The sequence below is a fragment of the Spinacia oleracea genome, chromosome 6, assembly GCF_020520425.1.
Source record: "Spinacia oleracea cultivar Varoflay chromosome 6, BTI_SOV_V1, whole genome shotgun sequence".
In the NCBI taxonomy this organism is placed as follows: Eukaryota; Viridiplantae; Streptophyta; class Magnoliopsida; order Caryophyllales; family Amaranthaceae; genus Spinacia; species Spinacia oleracea.
Genome location: NC_079492.1, coordinates 150,146,572 through 150,166,538, shown reverse-complemented (window position 1 = coordinate 150,166,538; position 19,967 = coordinate 150,146,572). Strand labels below are relative to the sequence as shown.

Here is a 19,967-nt window from a genome sequence, read left to right as displayed (position 1 = left end):
TCCTGTTTTGTTTCTCAACTTTCTCATTAATGCCAATATGATCATTATAATTATAAACTAAAAAAATATACAGAGTAATATTTTATCTTTTCTCTTCCCAACACCAACAATTTTTGCATATGTTTAACAAACACCAAAAATATACCCCTCTCTTATTTCATCCTTACCCCACCTCCATTTATTTACGATGACATTGTTATTTTAATAAGTATATAATCAAATTATTAGTGACATAATTAATCGTTACGGAATATTAATTAGTTTAGTGAAGTATATTTTGAAGAAGAGACATGTTAGTACGACACATATTCAACATCAAACCTATTTTACACATGTTCTCAATTTGTAATCACTAGACCAAGATCTTATTGGTATGTATTTCATGATAGTACGACACATACTCAACATCAAACCTATTATACACAGACTCTCAATTTTAACCACTAAACCAAGACCTCAGTGGTATGTATTTTATTACGTTGTAAGTTTGTAACTAATCTTGCTATATTACCTTATCAATATTGGATTTATCTTAATTTCTCAAAAATAAAAGAAAAAAGTCCAATTTTAAAAAATATATACTTCGTATTTTATTTTCCCTTTCGTATTTTTGAGAGGCAATAATCGTTAAACAAAACCTTACCCAAATTTCCCCACTTCATTTGTTGAGCAGCAGCAAGAACAGCAACTTCACCACTGCACTTCATCTTCCCCCAAAAAAATCAATGGCTTCCCTTTCTCTCTCCTCCACCCTCTCTCTCTCCTCCACCCTCTCTCCTAACTTCCTCCCTCAAACCCCATCTTCTTCTTCCCCCAAACTTCGCCAATCTCTCCCCAAAACCCCATTTTTCAAACCCATTTCTTCGCCTTCACTTCGCGCACACTCGTCCCTTCAATTACACCCACCAACCCTAAATTCTCTTGGGCTGAATGACATTGGGTTGGGACCCATCATGGGTTCGGCCCAACAGACGCCGGAGAGCGCCATGAGAGGTGCTGAAGCTGATGTGATGGGGTTGCTTTTGAGAGAGAGGATTGTGTTTCTGGGAAGTGGTATTGATGATTTTGTTGCTGATTCTATTATTAGTCAATTGATGTTATTGGATGCACAAGACCATACCAAGGATATCCGCCTTTTCATCAATTCTCCTGGTGGTTCTCTTAGGTATGAGATTTTTTCATAATTCTCACTATGATTTTTGGATTGTTTTAGCTTTAATTTAATGTTGCTTTGGTTTTTATATGCTGGGGTTTTTCTCGGAGAGGATAAATTGTTGTTAATTGTATTTTTGATAGTGTTATTTGCATTGTTGGTATCAAATTGGACATGCCCTTGTTCTGTTTTCGGAACATTGCTCAGTGATAATTGTGGTAATGGTTATAGAATGAATGGGAATGTGAAATTTGTTAAAGGGGTGGAAAATGGGAAGAGTGTTTATTTCTGAGGTAATTAATTGTTGGTTTGTTTGCCTTTTTAGTGAGTAAATTGTGTTAGCTGCACTAATGAGCTCAATTTGAACACACCCTTGTTGTTAATCAATATTTATTTTAAAATGGTTTAATGGGAATGTGAAATTTTGTCAAGGCTACAATTTGGGAAGATTTTAGGTGTCTAATGTGGAAAATGTGAGAGATGATCCCTTGCTTATTCAAAGGAAATGTAAAGCCTAGTATGACATAGCCTCAAAATTACTTCATGTAAGACTGTTTATTTCATCCTATTTTAGGGGTAACTTTTTGGATCGGTGATATGTTTTTGGGGGCTGATATGTTTCTTTGGTTTGGTGATTTTCCATGTCTGTTTGAGGATTAGCTCCTAGTTTAGCTAAGGCTTTTGGGAAGGAAGGCCAAGTAAAATGTGGAGATATTATACATTTATACCTCTTTCTTGGTTTTGCCTAGTTGATTCACACAATCCCACATCCTTTTTGGTGCTTTCTCTCGACTTGTTCGTTAGAGTACTTGCCACTACTTTATTGGATGTTTCTTCTGCATCCTTTTCTATTCTTTACATCTCTGAAGTGATTAAGTCACTGGAGAAGTGTTTGTTCGGACTTTGAAAAGCTTTGGACGTACAAGAGCTTGTTTATAATTGATTGGATTCTGTGTACTTTCCTACAGAATTAAGTTATTTTGGTTGGAGCCCTTGGAGATTTTCATGTAAAGATGTTTCATGGAGAAAGCAGTTTAATAGGATTCATCTCTAGACCGTACAAAATAGTATATTCCTACCCGACCATTAAAGAGGAAAGTTTATGTTACATTTTTTTTTTACCTTGGGGGACATATTGCATAGGTGCTAGGTAAAGATAGGTTGTTTTTGAATTTATCAGTTGGTACCTAAAGTCATGGTTAAGGCGTAAGAGAAATGTAATAAGATGTGAAATGGACCCTATGATCTACTTGAAAGAAAACTATACCTAGTTTAAGCTTGCTCTAAGACCTCATCTTTGGAATAGTATTGAGGTGGAAAGGTAATCTACTAGAAATGAGTTGGTCAGGGAGAATGGCATAGGTGAAACGGAAAGAGGAGGTGAGACATCCCCAAGTCTTACTCATTCAACATGGCATGATTGTCGATGCTACATGAAACTTTAGGTTTTAATTATAAGCTGCTCCCAGTCATCGCTATCTGACTCGTACATGTTACAGAAAATTCAAGTTTGAATGATTGGGCAGTCTTTTAGGAGATTATAGTGTTGGCTGGATTACAGAGCATGAGAGATTGAGAGCTATTGGTTAAGTGGTTAATCTTTGATATGGAGAGTATTTCCCTTCATTGGTTTGACTACATGATTTTTGTCAATTAGCATGTGAGAAGTGAAGCATTTGATATGATTGCTTCACAGTAGAAGTCAGTGTTACACCACTTTAGCATTGTAGACCTTGTCATTTGAATCCAAAATTTGTGTTTACGACTGGATTTTTGTGACTTTTTACCAGTTTCAGCTCAAGGTGTAGATATCTTCATTGAAATTGTCTGCCTACCTATTATCTATCATGGACCCACATCAAAAGTTGATAAAGAAATAATTAATTCCATCCTAGCATGTTATCGGTAGTTGCTTATAAGAAGAGTATGGTAATTACATTTTGCTAAACATATGTTGGGTGTGTATACTGGAGGCTAGCTAAAAGAAAGCATGCAATGGCTTACTTTCCTCTTGCTTTAGTCATTTCACCTTTTCCTCTCAGGGAGCTAATGCGTTCAGTGTATAGCTCTTTAACCTTGGTGCTGGTATGTCGGAAAAATGATTTGTATCATTGTATGCATATTTACATCCCATTTAATGGTAAAAATTCAGCTGCTAATTATAATACTGTCGATTCATGAGTACTTTTTGTGGATATGGTGGGGGTCATGATCATAAGATGCTTTCTACTACAAGAATAGGTTCTTTTTTTGTGGCCGATTAGGACAAGGATCTATATTCACTTTGTTAGAGAGAAAGATAAGGTTGTTCCTTGAAGACATGGGTCTCGACATGCTAGACTTAGGTTAAATTACAAATAATACTTGTATTTGTATGTTCAATTCTCCACTTAACAGCTTTCTTTGATTCTTGAAGTGTACAAAATACTGACAGAACTAAAACCTAAATTCTTTACTTGTTTCATCACTTTCATGTGATATGGGATTTCAGCCTTGTTCTTTACATGGTTAATTGATGATGATGAACATGAACCTAACAAAAACTTGTGCCTCGTTGAATTTGAAACGAAATGCTGTATATTCATCGAATGCATAAATGATGGCTTTTTTGGTCTTGTCTGTTAGTGCGACGATGGCCATCTTTGATGTTGTGAGGCTTGTGCGGGCAGATGTGTCGACTCTTGCTCTTGGAATTGCTGCATCAACAGCTTCAATAATTCTTGGTGCTGGGGCTAAAGGGAAACGTCTTGCAATGCCCAATGCAAGAATAATGGTTCATCAACCTCTTGGAGGAGCTAGTGGACAAGCAATTGATGTTGAAATTCAAGCCCGAGAAATCATGCACAACAAGAATAATATTACAAGAATTATTTCTGAGTTTACTGGCCGGTCATTTGAACAAGTAGAAAAAGATATTGATAGAGATCGTTATATGTCTCCTATTGAAGCAGTTGAGTATGGGCTTATTGATGGGGTTATTGATAAAGACAGCATTATTCCACTTGAACCTGTTCCAGATAAAGTGATATCCAATTTCAACTATATGGAGATCAGTAAAGATCCTAAAAAGTTCCTGACACCAGAAATTCCTGATGATGAGATATACTAGCTGGGGATATTCCAGGTATTATATCTTAAAACAACTTGTTCTTGTCTGGTAAATGACAATTGCTGTTTTATAAAATTTCATATATTTCTGTCCCACAAATTTTGCATAGATTGATTTAACAGACATTCTAAGAAGCTAGTCAAAATTGATGGAACGGTTATGTTAGCCTTATTCTGTACTGTATCAGTTTATTTCCTTTGTCACATGTTTCTAGTTAATTGAAACTCACACTAAGAAGGGTAGCAAAGGGAGAAAAGGTGTTCATTTTTATAAATGAAGTAACTATGCGAACACTTTTGGATATCCTAGAAAGGAACAATAAGCAAACATTATAGGAGTGTTTTATTTAATATCAAGATTCAACATGCAATTGTTATTAGAATTGCTTGGTGTCTTTCTCAACATCAATTGTGGTTGGGGTGTAGACATGAAGAAAAAGTCTTGAAAAGATTATTGTCATCAAATGGTTAGTTAATGATGCTTAGACTATGAAATGACCAGTCTTCTTTTTGGTTGTGCTTTGTCTTGACCTGGAACGAACGATGACTTGCCCTCTGCCTGCAAAGATTATTATGACCAATTGACCATATCCCATATGGGTAAATTTTTTTAGTACAATATTGTATAAACTCAGCATTAACTCTTAAACTAAGTTGGTTTTTCCTGGTTTATCAGAACCCTTTTAAGAGGCATACTCATGTGATAAGGGTGAGGTTGAAAGTTGGGTATGTCAGGACCTCTTGATTAGCTTATTGAAATTATGGGGGATTGGTTGACGAGCTAATAACCGGTACAATAGAAAGGTAACAAAAAATAGGTGATAGGATTAGTTCAGATGTATATATGAAAAAGCTGTTGATTAGAGGATTGGAAGTGAGTAGCCTTCGCTGAATTTCCTACCAGCACAATGGATGCTATGATTGACAAATGAAAACCAGAAGAAAGGAGATTCCTTTACCAGCCAAGTAAATAATGGAATACAAAAGGGGGAAAAAGAAATAGAAGAAAAACGGGTAGGAAGAAGAAAAATGGAGGAGCTAAGGAGCTTACTCGTGGCCTTTTCCATTTCACCTTTCAGGAAAAATGTACGTGTTCAGATAAGTTTTTTTTTTTTTTTTTGAAAGGAAAATTAATTCATTAATAAAGAGTCATACGACATCTACAAGAGAAATATAAATCTAACAAATACATGACAAATTGAATCAAATAAAGGTTTCCTTCATCAAAACTACTGTCGTTGAATGAATTTTGCACTGTAGAACGTCTCCCGTATATAACGCTGGAACATGCAGCCTTTTCAGAGAGAGGGTCTAACGATTTGTTATAGCCGCGAGGATGATTTCCACTTGATTCATCTGAATGTAGTCGAAAAATTGATATCTTTTGCGATCCCGCATAAAACTTTACCAACGAACCAATTCTACATAAATCAACTGAACGACAAACCAAACATACTAATACTAACTCCACCATAGGGAGACTAACGAACAAGGACGAACTCCGCCCATATGGTGAAAACTTATTGAATTTAAGAGAAAATAACTGAATTAAATGAAGGAAAAGGGTCGAAAATAGTCTAATTTCCGAAGAAATTAGACTATTTCCGGCCTACGGTGGCCAAGAAAATAAACCCTAGAAAATAAGAGAGGGAGAGAAGATGATTATATGAAGTAGATAGGAACTGTCAAAAAATAAGTTGTGTTCAGATAAGTTCACAAAGGATAATTAAGCTCAGATTTGTTCAAATAAGGCTAATACTATAATAAGTTAAGGGTCAATAATTCTGACAACCCCATATAAAAGCTTTTAGGTGAAAGAACAAAGCCATACTTTCTCTGTTTCTGGTCTTTTGTATGGATTGTTCTTGCGTGGACCTGGTTCATTATTGTGGACCTAAAGGTAACAACAATTTACTCTAACACCTCTTTCACATACGTAGTGACCTTTATTGTTCACATAGTGAGTACACACCAATTTTCTTAGATATAGTAACCATGTTTTGAATCACAGTAACCCTAACCCTATGTTTTTAAAATAGAGTCGTGACTTAAATCACATTATTCAAGCACATGTACTAACGACACAAATTTGATATTTGTTCTCATAATAATTCTAATAAACACGTCAAAGATATTAGAATCAAGTTGTTGACCTTTTGTTTGTTTTCTATTGGGTTATAACATTTTCCAACTTTTCCCGTTGTAGGAGTGGCAGCCATGAAGAAGGCTTGGTTTTACCTACTCTCACTGCATTTTATTCCACAGAACTCTACTGCAGCAAAAATTTGATAGCAAGTTCATGATGATGCTGCCTTTTTGTTAAAATTGAGGAAGCTTCAGTTGTACAAGTTTATAACACATACTCTGAACTCGTCTTTTGTCTTTTTCTTAATTCCTATGAGATGAGTTGCTGCACCACATAGTTGGTTTCAGTTTAGTGCATAGTTGCTTAGAAAATGAAACATCCTCTTTTAACAGAGTTAATTGTTTTATGTAATGTTACCAGAGATGGGTGCCTATTCTTCGAAAGTGATGGAAATTCAAAGTAGTGGTAGTTTTCTGTTGAACAGACAGTTCATGAGGTATACAGGATTTAAAGCATTTGAACAGAGCCAATGTATTAAAATGACAATTTATATGTGGCAATTGATTGTCTTTACTTACTGGTGTCTACTATTTTTTCTACTTGAATCAACACGGCGTGTGCACCAGCGAGGCTGCGAGCTTGCCTGGCTGATTTCTGGGCAGTTAGGTGCTTCTTAATTGTCAAATTTTTGTGTTGTTTTGTGATTATGGTTCATGGAGAACCAATTAGGAGCAATTCATTTTATGATACCATATATTTTTTTTTTTTTGAGGGAATTTTATGGTACCATATGATTCAAAATTACTCCCTCAGTCCCCCAAGTTCTGAAAATAATAGGTCATTTTTGGTTTTGGGGTCAAAGTTGATTAGGTTTGACTATTAATTCCTTGCCCAATTTAGTTTTAACTTGAGATGTGTAAGTTTTAATTACAAAGTCAAACATGGCCTGTAATTGTGGATGTAAACTAGATTAGTTGGTAAAGTCTTGGCGTGGTAGTAACCAAAGTTTGAGATCGAATCCCGTCTACATCATTTGTCGTCTTTTCCTTTGTGGTACTCTCTACACCCAAAAAAAACATGGCATGTAATTATGGAATTGAAAGAGTGTCATTGAATTATGTCCTGGAATCAAAGGAATACCATTTATTCTGTCATTGAATGGAAGGAGTGTCCTTAGTTTCTATCCTAATTGAAGAATATGATCATCTAGTGGCTTAATATGTTAGCCGGTTTTTGTTCTGGCTCACTATAACGTACATTCCCCCAAGGTAAAGAAACAACAACTCACATTTTGACTGTTCACAACCTTTGATGCCGAACTTTGATTCATGTGTGTTAACTATTCATGCTATGCAGACATTCACCGTCCTATATAACATAACTAATGAATCACCACTTTGCCGTATTATAATCAACATAATAAAGATAAATTATTAGGTCAAACTTTGTAAAAGTTCCCAAAAGTCGTTGACGGATCCTTTTTTCCACACATATCTTATCCCAAACGCCAGTGTAACATTTGCAATCCTATTTCCGATCCAAAATCAAATTTGGGCACCTCAAAGTATTTGCATCTCTATTACATAGACCCTTCATTTTACCTTAAACGTTCGTATTTGTTTCTCAACATTCTGATATGAATATAGACACTTGGACACTTTATTTTGGACCAAAATCATACAATATTTCCATAAAAATAGTCGCGTCGGACACTTAAGCACGTAGCCATATCGGATATAGGTAACCGAGTCCGAATAACATAAATATCCATACTAAGAATTGAGACTTGGGAGAGGGGTGATTGACCATTTGACCTAAGAAAATTGAAGAGAGGGGAAAAAATATATGGAGCTTCAATTGTTCACATTCCCACACTCAAACTTCAAATCATGCATTTCCCTCCATTGAAATTTCTAAGACCCTTCCTTTCCATTTCACCTTACCGTTCTTCATCTCTCTTTTCTTCATTGTTATCAAAAACCCTTGTCATTCGCACTTTTGCTGCTTCTCAAGGAAAGAGCTTACAAAACCCTACTTCCTCCCCTCACTCTCGACCGGCCATTGTTGATCAAGTCCTTTCCTCTCTCAGCTCAGAACCCAGTTCAGCAATTGGGCTCTTTGAATGGTCTGAGAAGGTATTGGGGATTAATCATTCCCTTCATTCTTACACTCGCATTGCTCATATTTTGTTATTTCATCGCTTGTTTCCGAATGCCCACCAACTGTTTGATAAAATGCTTAAGAGGTTTGGGGATTTGGAAGTGTTTGAGGCACTTAATGAGGGTTTTAGGACATATGGGACTAATCCTAATACAGTTTATAGCTTCTTGCTTGCTGGGTTATTTCGAAATTGTAGGTTTGATGGGGGTGTTAGTGTTTTCTTGCAATTGTCGAAGATGGGAATCGATGTTGCTCCTTATGCATTGAGAATAATGCTTGATTCATTAGTTTCTTCACGATGCGTTGATGGGATTATGAATATACTTGATGAAATGTGTTTGCAGTCTGTGAAAAAATTGAAACAAGGGTTCAATGTGTATGAGTTTGTAATGAGGAGTTTTGTTAGTAATCATCTGTTTGAAATGGCGTTGAACTTTCACCGGAAAATGATTGATAGGGGCTTTGTGCCAAATACTGTTGATTGTAATAAGATGCTGAAGATTCTTTGTAAAGAGGATTCTGTAGAATCTGCATCACAATTCTTTCATACTATGCTAGAAATTGGTCCAGGTCCAAACTTGGTGACATTTAGCACCATGATTGACTCATTTTGCAAGAGAAAGAGGTTGAACATGGCGTTTAAGCTTTACAATTTGATGCTGCAGAAAGGTATATCTCCAGACTTGATTGTATATAGTGTTATTATTGACGGTTCTCTAAAGAATGGTAAATTAGAAGAAGGTCATCACCTTTTTACTGAGGCTTTAAAGAAAGGTATTAAGTTGGATGTTGTTGTGTTTGGTTCAATTATGGATTCATATGTTAGAGTAGGAAATATAGGAAAAGTAATTGAAGTATATAGAAGAATGTTTAGTGAAGGAATTTCACCTAGCATAGTTATTAATGGCATTCTCATAAAAGGGTTATGCCAAGATGGTCGTGTTCATGAAGCTACTGGGGTATTTGGTGAATATTTGAAACGTGGTATTGAACCTTCTGTTTTGGCTTACTGTAATCTCATTGATGGTTTCTGCAAATTGGGAAATCTAAAAGAGGCATTCATATGGTACAAGAAGATGTTGGAATGTGGACATGTTGCAGATCTTGTTGTATATGCTGTACTTATTAACGGGCTTAGCAAACAAGGTTATATGGATGAAGCTATTCAGCTTTTTTTTCAAGCCTTAATGAAGGGTATACAGCCTAATGTATATATATTCAACTCCTTACTAGATGGCTATTGTAGATTGAATCAGATGAAGAATATGATGAAGGTAAATAATCTAAGGTCAATGATGAACATAGTTCCTGATTCTGTAACTCAGACTTTGTTTCTGAAATCACTGGTTTTTCAGAAAAGAAACAATGAAGCATTGATTCTCTTCTTCCAAATGGTTAAGCTCAATTCCCCTTTGGATGCTATCACATATTGCACACTGATTCATGGGTTTTGTGAGCAGAAAAACTTAAAGGCAGTCTTATATCTTTTTCAGCACATGCAACAAATTACAGTGAATCTGAATCCTGATATTGCCATTTACAATGTTCTTCTCAGAAGTCTCTTCAATGGTTTCCAGGTTGAAGATGCAACAAACACCTTTCTAAAACTTCTTGCTCATGGACCAGACCCCGATATTGTGACATATAACACTATGATTTGTGGTTACTGTACTTCAGGGAAATTTGACGAGGCAATTCAGCTATATGAAACCCTCCCAATCAGAGGAACTGTAATCACTTACAGTATTCTGATCAATGCTTTCTGTAAAAAAGGCAGAATCAACAAAGCAAAGCTGTTCTTCAGAAGAATGTTAGATGAAGGCCTGAAACCTACTGTTGTTACATACAGTTGTTTAGTTGATGGTTACTTCAAATTTTGTGGCTTGGAAAGTGCATTTGAATTATTTGAAGAGATGTGTCAAAACAAAATTGACCCTAATATCGTCAGTTTTAGCATCATAATGGATGGTTTGTGCAAAAAAGGATTGATTGAGGCGGCATTGAGTACTTTTGATGCTGCTATTTACAGGGGTTTATTACCAGATGTTGTTGCTTACAGTATAGTTATTCATGGGTGTTGCAGAGTTGGGAGATTAGTGGAAGCCAGAATGTTTTATGAAAGGATGTTGATGGAAGGTGTAGTTCCTGATCAAGTTTTAGAGCAAGTAATTGCAGATTATAATATTTCCAGGTCAAAGTAAACTTCGAAATTAAGGTTAACTGTCATGAAAGATGTTTCTTTGTAGAGGCAATATTTGCTGTAATCAAGTTGCATATATATTTAGAAGAAAAAAGTATTTTGTATAGAGCTAACTTTGTGTACATTTAACTTTGTGATAGTACTCTTATCTTACTCAGAATTTTCGGTTTTTAATACGGAATTTATGGGTTACAAGTTAAAGTTGTCACCTTACAGTATCCTTCAATGATATGTGCAACATGATATTGAAGTTCCATCTCAAGTCGATCACTTGGTAATGCCGATACATAAATCTGATGTTTAACAGGTTAACTGTCAACTTAAATGCAACTAACTATGCCCTGAACAGGAGTGGAAAATGTATGATCTCAATCTTCAAGTTCAATCTTGGAACATTTGATACATGAAACTTAGACCGATTAAAAGGTGGGCTGGTTCCGGGTGGGCTCGAACCTTTCTGCCCAAAACCCTCTATTTCAGGCCAAAATAGCGGGATTTTTGGGCCAATTCGTAACTAGCCCAAAACCCACCCAAGACAATTTAAAATGGACCTAAAAGTTTGCTCAAACCGTTATTTTCGGGTCGGCGGGTCAGACTCGTGATTAGCAGGTCTAATGAAACTAAAAACAAACGGAACTTGGATTCTTAAAAAGGCAGACGAATAAGGAGGGGGTGTCATCAAACATCCCCCTTATTTTACCTTTTTAGGTCAAGTAAACGTATAACTGTTAAAGTTTGCGTAATTATAAATGGGAAAATATATGGCCAGAACCATAAATAACGTGGCGGAATAACGGAATAGTTCATTAGAACATGTTTCATACTTTCATTGTTCATAGTTAAACAAAGAGGTGACCAATCAAGGCAATTGAGCCATAGTTAAATGTCATTTTGTTTTTTGACTAAATGGACCTATTTCCAAACAAGTCTTTAGCTCTGTGGCAAAGAAATGCTGACATTTCCATATCCAGTACGGAGTAGTAGGGAAGTACAAGTCTACAAAACCAGTACAAATGAACAGAAATCTTTGATGATTAACACAATAAATTCTGATTATCAAAAAATTTGACCCAAAATTGAAGCTCATTCATTACAAATATAGTGTTGCAAACTTACAACGCCACTATTTCTAGTATGACAAATGAACTTCACCCAAAACTCATGGTTGTATCTCCTCAAAAAAAAAAAAAAAAAATCTCATGGTTATCTGTGTATTAGCTGCCCCATTTCAATCGCCTTTCACGTAACGGATCCTTGGCAAGAAATTGATGAACATGCAGTAGACCTAAATTGTTGACATCATACAAAAACTATATTCAGGAGGAAATAAAAGTGTAAAGTTTTTTCTTAAAAATGCAAGCCAAGTCCACAACTTCTTCATATTCCTTCATCTGCCTCCGCCTTTTCTTGGACAACCTCGTAGCAATATCAATTGCCAAACTCACCATTTCTCCACAGCTTCTTAAAACTTGCAAGACTTTGGCCGAATATATAGGATGAGATGCCATTCGGTTGAGTAATATCAAAGCCTCTCGCATGAGTAAAGTTCTGCATTGCCATTCCCAAATAAGAAGAAAAAAAATTTGAACAATGTGCACAAAATAAAGGGGTGATTCCAAATCAATAACGGCTATTGATGAATGGTACAACTCACATGGCAACATCGTAAATAAATATACTTTCACGATATACATTTAACTTCAATTTTTATTCATTTCAGCTCACATTTTATCCTGTTAATCTCATATTTTATTCATTTAATTCACTTCTTTCGTTTCTTTTTTTATGTCCATCTCCCTTTTTGTTTTCCAACCGATTTATTTACGAAAATGCATGTTATTTACATTATTCATAAATAACAGTTATTGATATATACTTTTCCCAAAAATAAAGTAGGAAGGACTCCATGAGGCAAGCAAGACATATATATGTAGATACAGAAAGCACTTAATTTTCTTTTTATCTAGTCATTGTTACCGTTACCTCTCTCTGGATATATCTGCTGCATGGCAAGATTCAAATGCTTCTGCATCAATTTCTGCAACCAGTACTTGCAGAACTAGTTCCAGAAAATTGACCCTTTTGGAAAGCTTGTGGAACAAAAAACATTCAAATCCACCTTTACCAGAAGAAGCTAAGAAAGATAGCACCATTATTGCATTTCTACGAAGGTTCAGCTCCTGAAATAGTGACATAAATGGAGACCTAAGATCAGACATGAAAGAAAATGACAACTCATTGTGGTAATTGATGTGTTTCTTGAACCAGAAAGCATATGCAGGTTAAATCAAGGATCTCCATATAAAAGATGACTATATCCAACTTCCATATCACACATTTTACTAATGGATAGGAATAATTACCATAGCTGCTTTACATCACTAGACTCAATCAGAAGAGTCGGAACCAAAACTATGGCCTACTTGACCAAGGATGCAATTCTAGTTTACAACCAATGATAAAAAATGCACCGTACAGATTCTACAGTTTCCAATTTAAGAGTAATCTTCAAAGTTAGAATGAAGAGGATCAACCAAAACAAAGCACAAGTTCTTTAAGAAAAGGATGTATGCACTCTGCAGTGTCAATTACTTCTTTTTTTTCGTCCGAATGTATCAATCGTTTCTAATGCATTGTATTAATGATACTATTAATACAAGGAAATAAACAACAGAGACAAGAAGGAGATGGACTAATCAGCAATTCAAGAGTAGACAATTGTAGTTATTGCTATAGATACAAACAACAGCTTCAGAAAATCCAATGTGCATCACAATGAATATAATTGAAGAGATTAAAAACACTCATTCATATAAAAGTTGGAGCATTCAAGAATTGAATGCAATTTAAGTAACACATAGATTTCTCACCTTTGCATCAGACTCAGAGCAATCTGCACATTCAGACAATGCCTCAAGAACGGCACGAGATTCTTGAGAAGTCAAACTTATTGCACCATTGTCTTCTTTACGACTCGAGCAAAAGGTGATTAATATACTTGGACCTTTCAAATAATACAAAACAGAATTACAAGAGGAAGACCAAAGGCATGTATAACAAAGTTTTAGGGGGGGGCAGAAACCATAATAATCATGGACTCATCCAATAAATGCTCTTTCAACATTTCTTCAGCAAATAAAATCCAGTATAATCATAAGAAATCATGGACAGAATAGTGAAAGACCTAGAATCTTCACCATTGGACATGATTGTACAGAAAGCACAAGGTTGTCAAGAGAGCATCCATTTCAGTAATCACACACACACACACAATAATTACCTAAAGAATACCTCGTTTATTTAACAATTATTATTGCATGTGAAAGAATTCCTCGGAATCCTGAAGATATAATATGTGCAAGGAGTTGTAATTGGTGAGAGAAAAAGGTCCTCATTGACAACAAACCAAAGCCAGTTTACCCTTCTTAATATTCCAGTGAAAGAAATAGCAGTCATACTATTACTAGGTGGAGGAAAGAAAAAAGTTGGATGAAAACAAGAAAGCCAAGTGCTGTCAGTAACATGCAGGATATTATATGTGGAGTAATTTGATTTGAATCATTCTCCCCTTCCCCCCCCCCCCCCAGTAAAATAGTAGAAGCTTATAGCTATAGATATATGGTGGGAGCATATATGATGTACAATAAACAAGTGAGTATAAGACATAATAAGAAATCGAATAAACTAATCATCAAAGCACCAAGGAAGTAATTAAAAAACAAAAGAAACTAATCAACAAATCACGAGAAAAAATCTGTATTAGCTATTTCTTAATTTAAGAGAGGGAGAGTTCTTGGGGCCTTGGGGGTTAATGTTGCTTTTATACGCTACATTAAGAAACAAAATTGAGATAGGAGAATCTCATCCAACAGACAAGTTGAAGTTTTATACAAAGTATTAAACTGATCATGTACTCACAGTTCAATAGTAAATATAGAAGATGCACAGCTTCTTTCCGGCAGAAAAACCCAGCTTCCTTTCTTAGCAGTAAAGCAACAGCTTCAAAAACAAGTGGATCTCCAAACCTAATACGTCGTTTACAGATCCACAAATTAGGAAAAACCAGAACCAAATAACTTTTTAAAGCAATATGCATAGTATATAATAGACGAAACTCTTGCATTCTTGTAGTAACTACCTACTATTACCTCCAATCCTAAATGTTGGTTACACTTTCTATTTTCATATGTTCGTTTTTATTGGTCACGCTTTTGCTTTATTCCTACTTCGAAAAATCTTACCCAAACCCACTTGCAACACTCTCTTATTTTCTTTCAAAAACCCCATTTGCTACTCTTATTTTTTCTTTCAAAAACCCCACTTGCTACACTCTCTCTCCTACTTTTTCTTACACATACCCCCCTCTTTGCACTATCTCTTCTATTCGCCTTGGTCAGCGTATCCACAGTAAGTGTAACATTTAGGAACGGATTTAGTACTTGTTTTATTGAAATAATACAGGTTCGAGATTAAGATACGGTAAAAAGTTACACATTAACATTTTAATTGAAATAATATTTGCTCAAATTACAGAAATTGTTAATAAATTTGTGAGGGAACCCTAATTTCAGCATCTTCTTGATTTAAACAGCAGTAAGAGAGAAAATGTTGACCTTATAGTATGATTTCTTTGATTATTTGACAATAAAGCAAAGGATTTGATCACTTATTACTTACTTTGCTCTAGCTGAACAAGGTTCAGTTCTTATTAGAATTATTTTCATGATGGAAACTGCTTCCACCCTTGCTGCACATTCTTCCGTCAATTTAATAGCAATTTGACGCACAGACATAAACAGCTGAAGCCAGTCTACGTGAGAAAGAAAGGAAAATGTTTCATTTTTTTCCACTTCATAGTCATGAATATGCACAGTATCTGATCCAGAGTTGCATCTCTTCACCATGACATTATCCCTGAGCAGAGTACACTGGGAAGATCAAATCAAAGTGCATAAGAAAGTTTGCTACAGACAATATTACAGAGCTTGAACGAAAACACTGTCAAGAAAAACAAGGGAGGGAAGAAGCAGAAATCAATAAGCACTTGAGAGAGGAACAGCGGAGATTAAGGAATAGAGAGATAACTGCAAGCAGTGACAGAGCCATAAAAACCAGATATACTGTCCTCTAACATGTAAACATCTAGCAAATGATAAGAACTGATACTACATTTAACAAATCCTAAGAGTAATACATGATATGTAAGTTTGTGATTCATCTCAGAGAGTTGAGCACGTTTCTTCCCATGAAATCTTCAGTGAAAAATCAACATCCTTCCAGTATAGCTGAATCAATCTTATGTGTTCTACTGGAGAGCATGAGCATTCATATAAGCATGTATTCACTGAACAAAACTCTATCCATTCATGGCCAAAACACATTTTTAACTCGACAAAATTGGAATATTCTAAGAAATAAAGAGTGCACCAATTGGACCCTAAATAAGTTATTAAGATATCAATCTAACCACGTGTAAGAAATGGCAATCAAAACTCATTAGCTTAGCTTATTCAGACAAAATATCATTCTACTCATACTTAATTCATGTAGAAAACTAGACGCACAATACATGCTTCATTGCTTCCAAGAAGATGGATGCTTGAAAATTTATACGACATCTTAACACAAAAAATAATAAAGTTTAAAAAAGAAATGCCGACATTTCCAATGAGTCCATACCTTTTAGGAGACCTTCTATCAATGCTCAACATGTGAAGCAAAGCAATGTACAGAATATGCAAAGACCTGCGAACAACTAGATCCTGCACCAACATGAATTGAAATCACAGAAGGAGAAAATTAATGTCAACAACAACAAAGCTACAAAACGTTTATGTTTGTAAGTCTATAGATGATAATAGCTTGCCCTTAAAAACACTAATCGCATAGGAAGGTACAAGCGTAGAACTTCACTTTCAAGTACACGAAGAGTGAGAACTCCAGAATCACAATTCACAACATCCCTCTTCCAACCTCATCATGAATTTGGGAAGGAAAAAGATGTAAAAATATAGGAGAAACATTGATAACAAGGTAAACAATACACCACAAGAGAGTGCAACATGGAAATCTCCAACGTGAATAGCTAGATAATATTACTAATGCAGAGATAGTAAACAACAACTTACATTTTAAGAGGGATTATTTTGACTCACCATTCTATACTATATACTATACAGAAAATGTCACGCAGCAAGTATAAGAATTTGCAGCCAAAAAAATGAAGAAGAATTTACATACATTTTCAAGAATACATAGATCAAGCAGTACCGCCACAAAAGCATTTATATGAACCGTATCATCAGCGAGCTGCAAGTTAAATAGGAATCAATTAATACAGAGAAAACAATCATACGCAACCACAACCATAGCAAGGAACAATATGTCTGCATATGTGAAACAAAATTAAATTTTTTAGATCCCCATAAATGCTGATCACATCATATGTATATTTCTCCAACATGATACAGGTGACTCATACGGCCACATGAAATATATATCCCTTTAGCCATTTATGGAACATGGAAATTGGAACTTCATACATCAAGCATACAACAGGTATTCCTTGCTTCATTCAGGCCAAGACCAGAAAGAGGGCCTTGTCTGCATTAAGAGCACTATTGTTTCCTTTGCAATCCACTGGACTATCTCTTCATTTTCATTCTTAGTTTTAAATTTTGGGAAGAACTTGAATCTTAAAAGTGACAAATGAGTAAAATTTTGATGACAGAAAGTTCAATATATAATATGATTTATTTATTTTTTAACAATCAATAATGAAAAATGTAATCCATAGGTGGCTAGGTGCTCTTTAAAAGCTTTCTCTTTCACAAACATTAGCAACAGCAAATTTGAGGCTTCGAATTAATACATTAACAACAGATCACATATTGTGTGTAAACAAAGGAAGAGTAACTACAAACACACAACTTGTGAGCATATGGCTCTTTCTTTAATAATCATGAACACCTAATTGTCTCTCCTTCTGCTCAAGTATATGTGTTCGTCCAGAGAATTACTCTTCGTGTCCCATGTACATATTCCTACTTTCTATTTCAAATTACAAACCTAGGGCTTCTACTTACCACTTGTAACATGACAATTTTTAGTAAAGGTGGTTTAGTATTTCATTTTCTTTTGGAATTAGCTGGACATTAAAAATGTTCTCACATCTAATGAAGGTTTTTCTTTTTCCAACCAGACTATTGATAGCAGAACGGAAGCAGTTTATTTGTCGTTATAAAACATGCTTCTAAGTGTGGATTTCCCATAATTGATCTGCAAGGGGATTTTCTACACTTGCATGAGCCAAGATCATTCTTGCAGTGTTTTCCCTATTCAGCCTTATTCTTTGACATTATTAATCTGATTTCAAAATAATCAAAAATGTTCAAAGCATCTAAGATGCAAGTCTTGTTCTTTTAAGTAACCTCGTCTTCTATACACATTTGTCAACGCTACTAATAAACAGTGCAAAACATGCAAATGGTAGCAATATAATGTCAACGCTGTAATTAAAAAAAAAAAAAAATAGTCTGCTCAATACCTTTGTCAACACAGAATATAACTGTGATACCTTGGACGCTTCAGCAGAATTCAGACCTGGAATTTTTTCAGGCATCGGTTCATGAGTCAAGCAGTCGCTATCCATTTTGGAAGTCATATTCAGACCCAAACAACCAAAGAGAACACAGAAGTCACTTGCACATGCCTCAAGTAACTTAGCAACAAAATTTCTCCGTGATCTTTCGCTACTTAACGGGGACCAGATGAGTCGCAAACTAGAAAATCCGTCATGCGTGGATGTAGAGCCACTAGTGCTTGGATTAAGAGATTCATCAACTTCATCTGTTTGGATACCAGCACTTTTTTTCTCTGGTACAACAAGCAACCAAACCAAGCAAAAAGCAAGAAATGTCAAATCTCTGCAAAATGAAGTAGAAGATACAAGGATATTTTTAAGTGTTCTTTAACTTAACCAATGATATCTCATTCTCACCTACTCTTATCCTGGAAGCAGCATGATCAGCAGTAACATTTACATTTTTACATCTTAGTGAAACCCCATTTGTCAATTGTTCTTGCAACTTGCTGCCATTGAAGCAACATTCTAGCTTAGTTCATAATGCACGAAATCGACACAATGGTTAACATACAATTCTATAGACTATATAATGATTTAGCAGAAAGCATATATCAATAATCAAGTTCTAGCATTAGTTCATAATGCACAAAATCGACACAATGGTTAACATACAATTCTATAGACTATATAATGATTTAGCAGAAAGCATATATCAATAATCAATTTCTAGCATTCTAGTGAAAATCCAAGAAATTCCACAAACCAGGTCCTGGGTTTCTTGTTGGTATGTTCAAACTTTAGCTGCTGCTCCTTATCTCTCTGCTTCTTAAGCTCTGAGCATTCTTGTTTCTGCATTGTTTCCATTTTAAAGCTTTAACCCAAATTTCCCAATCCAAATTAACATAAGAAAAAACTTACCCACGATTGAAAAATAAAAATTGACACCATTTATTATTATTTATTGATTCATACCAACAAAAAACAAAAGAACTTCGAAAATGAAAATGCTCAAAAGAAAAATAAATAATAAGGAAAAATAAGGAGATGAAACATACCACATCCAGAAGTTCTTTGGAGACGTAACTCAATTCTGTCTGAAAACATTTAAAAAAATATTAAACGAAATATGTTAAAATCACCGAAACAAAAAGTTAAACTAAAAACACAATAAACCCTAAAATGAGACCTTCAATCGTTCAATTTCAAGGTGTTCATCAGTAATGGGGGGAGAAATCGATCGAGTGGTTCGCTGAGAATTGTTATTATCGTTATATCTAGGGTTTCGCTGAGAAAGTTCTCGAGGAGGAGAAAACGTAATAGTGTCAATAATAGAGGGTTCTGGAAATTGTTGGGGGATTGAGTGGAAGGATGCTGTAATGGTAGATGAAGGTTCGGGATTGAAATGGTGGTTTTGTGGTTGGTTTTGGTGGTTTTGTTGGTGGTTTTGTTGGTGGTTTTGTTGGTGGTTTTGGGTTGAAGAAGTGGCGAGAGTGAACTTGTCGACTTCTTGGAAGAAAGCATCGTCGAAGTTGTCGTCGTCTAAAGTGAAATCCCACGTCGCCATTGCCAATTCAGGGAGAGAGGAGAGGGAAAAGGGAAAGGGGACGTTGTTTCAGTGTAGGACTGTAGTCTGAACTTGGGCAGGAAGAAGGAAGAAGGAAGAAGGAGAGGGATT

General features: G+C 35.4%; 3 protein-coding genes across 3 annotated transcripts; 2 read left to right on the top strand and 1 right to left on the bottom strand.

The window, feature by feature from the left end:
- Positions 1–611: 611 nt before the first annotated feature.
- On the top strand, positions 612–6,924 carry LOC110801320 (ATP-dependent Clp protease proteolytic subunit 4, chloroplastic). The gene is made up of 3 exons (XM_022006666.2): positions 612–1,165; positions 3,779–4,277; positions 6,468–6,924. The coding sequence occupies exons 1-2, from the start codon at positions 726–728 to the stop codon at positions 4,260–4,262; spliced, it is 924 nt and encodes a 307-aa protein (XP_021862358.2). The 5' UTR covers positions 612–725; the 3' UTR covers positions 4,263–4,277; positions 6,468–6,924.
- Positions 6,925–8,141: 1,217 nt separating this feature from the next.
- Positions 8,142–10,881, top strand: LOC110801365 (putative pentatricopeptide repeat-containing protein At1g31840). The gene has a single exon (XM_022006712.2). The coding sequence runs from the start codon at positions 8,237–8,239 to the stop codon at positions 10,706–10,708; it is 2,472 nt and encodes an 823-aa protein (XP_021862404.2). The 5' UTR covers positions 8,142–8,236; the 3' UTR covers positions 10,709–10,881.
- An 858-nt stretch (positions 10,882–11,739) lies between these two features.
- On the bottom strand, positions 11,740–19,967 carry LOC110801357 (protein SENSITIVE TO UV 2). The gene is made up of 12 exons (XM_022006707.2): positions 19,479–19,967; positions 19,348–19,386; positions 19,056–19,141; positions 18,707–18,798; positions 18,254–18,582; positions 16,948–17,016; positions 16,387–16,469; positions 15,385–15,621; positions 14,626–14,732; positions 13,578–13,711; positions 12,691–12,887; positions 11,740–12,255 (listed from the first exon to the last, which is right to left on the bottom strand). Exons 1-12 carry the CDS (start codon positions 19,854–19,856, stop codon positions 12,024–12,026), a joined length of 1,983 nt encoding a protein of 660 aa, XP_021862399.2. The 5' UTR covers positions 19,857–19,967; the 3' UTR covers positions 11,740–12,023.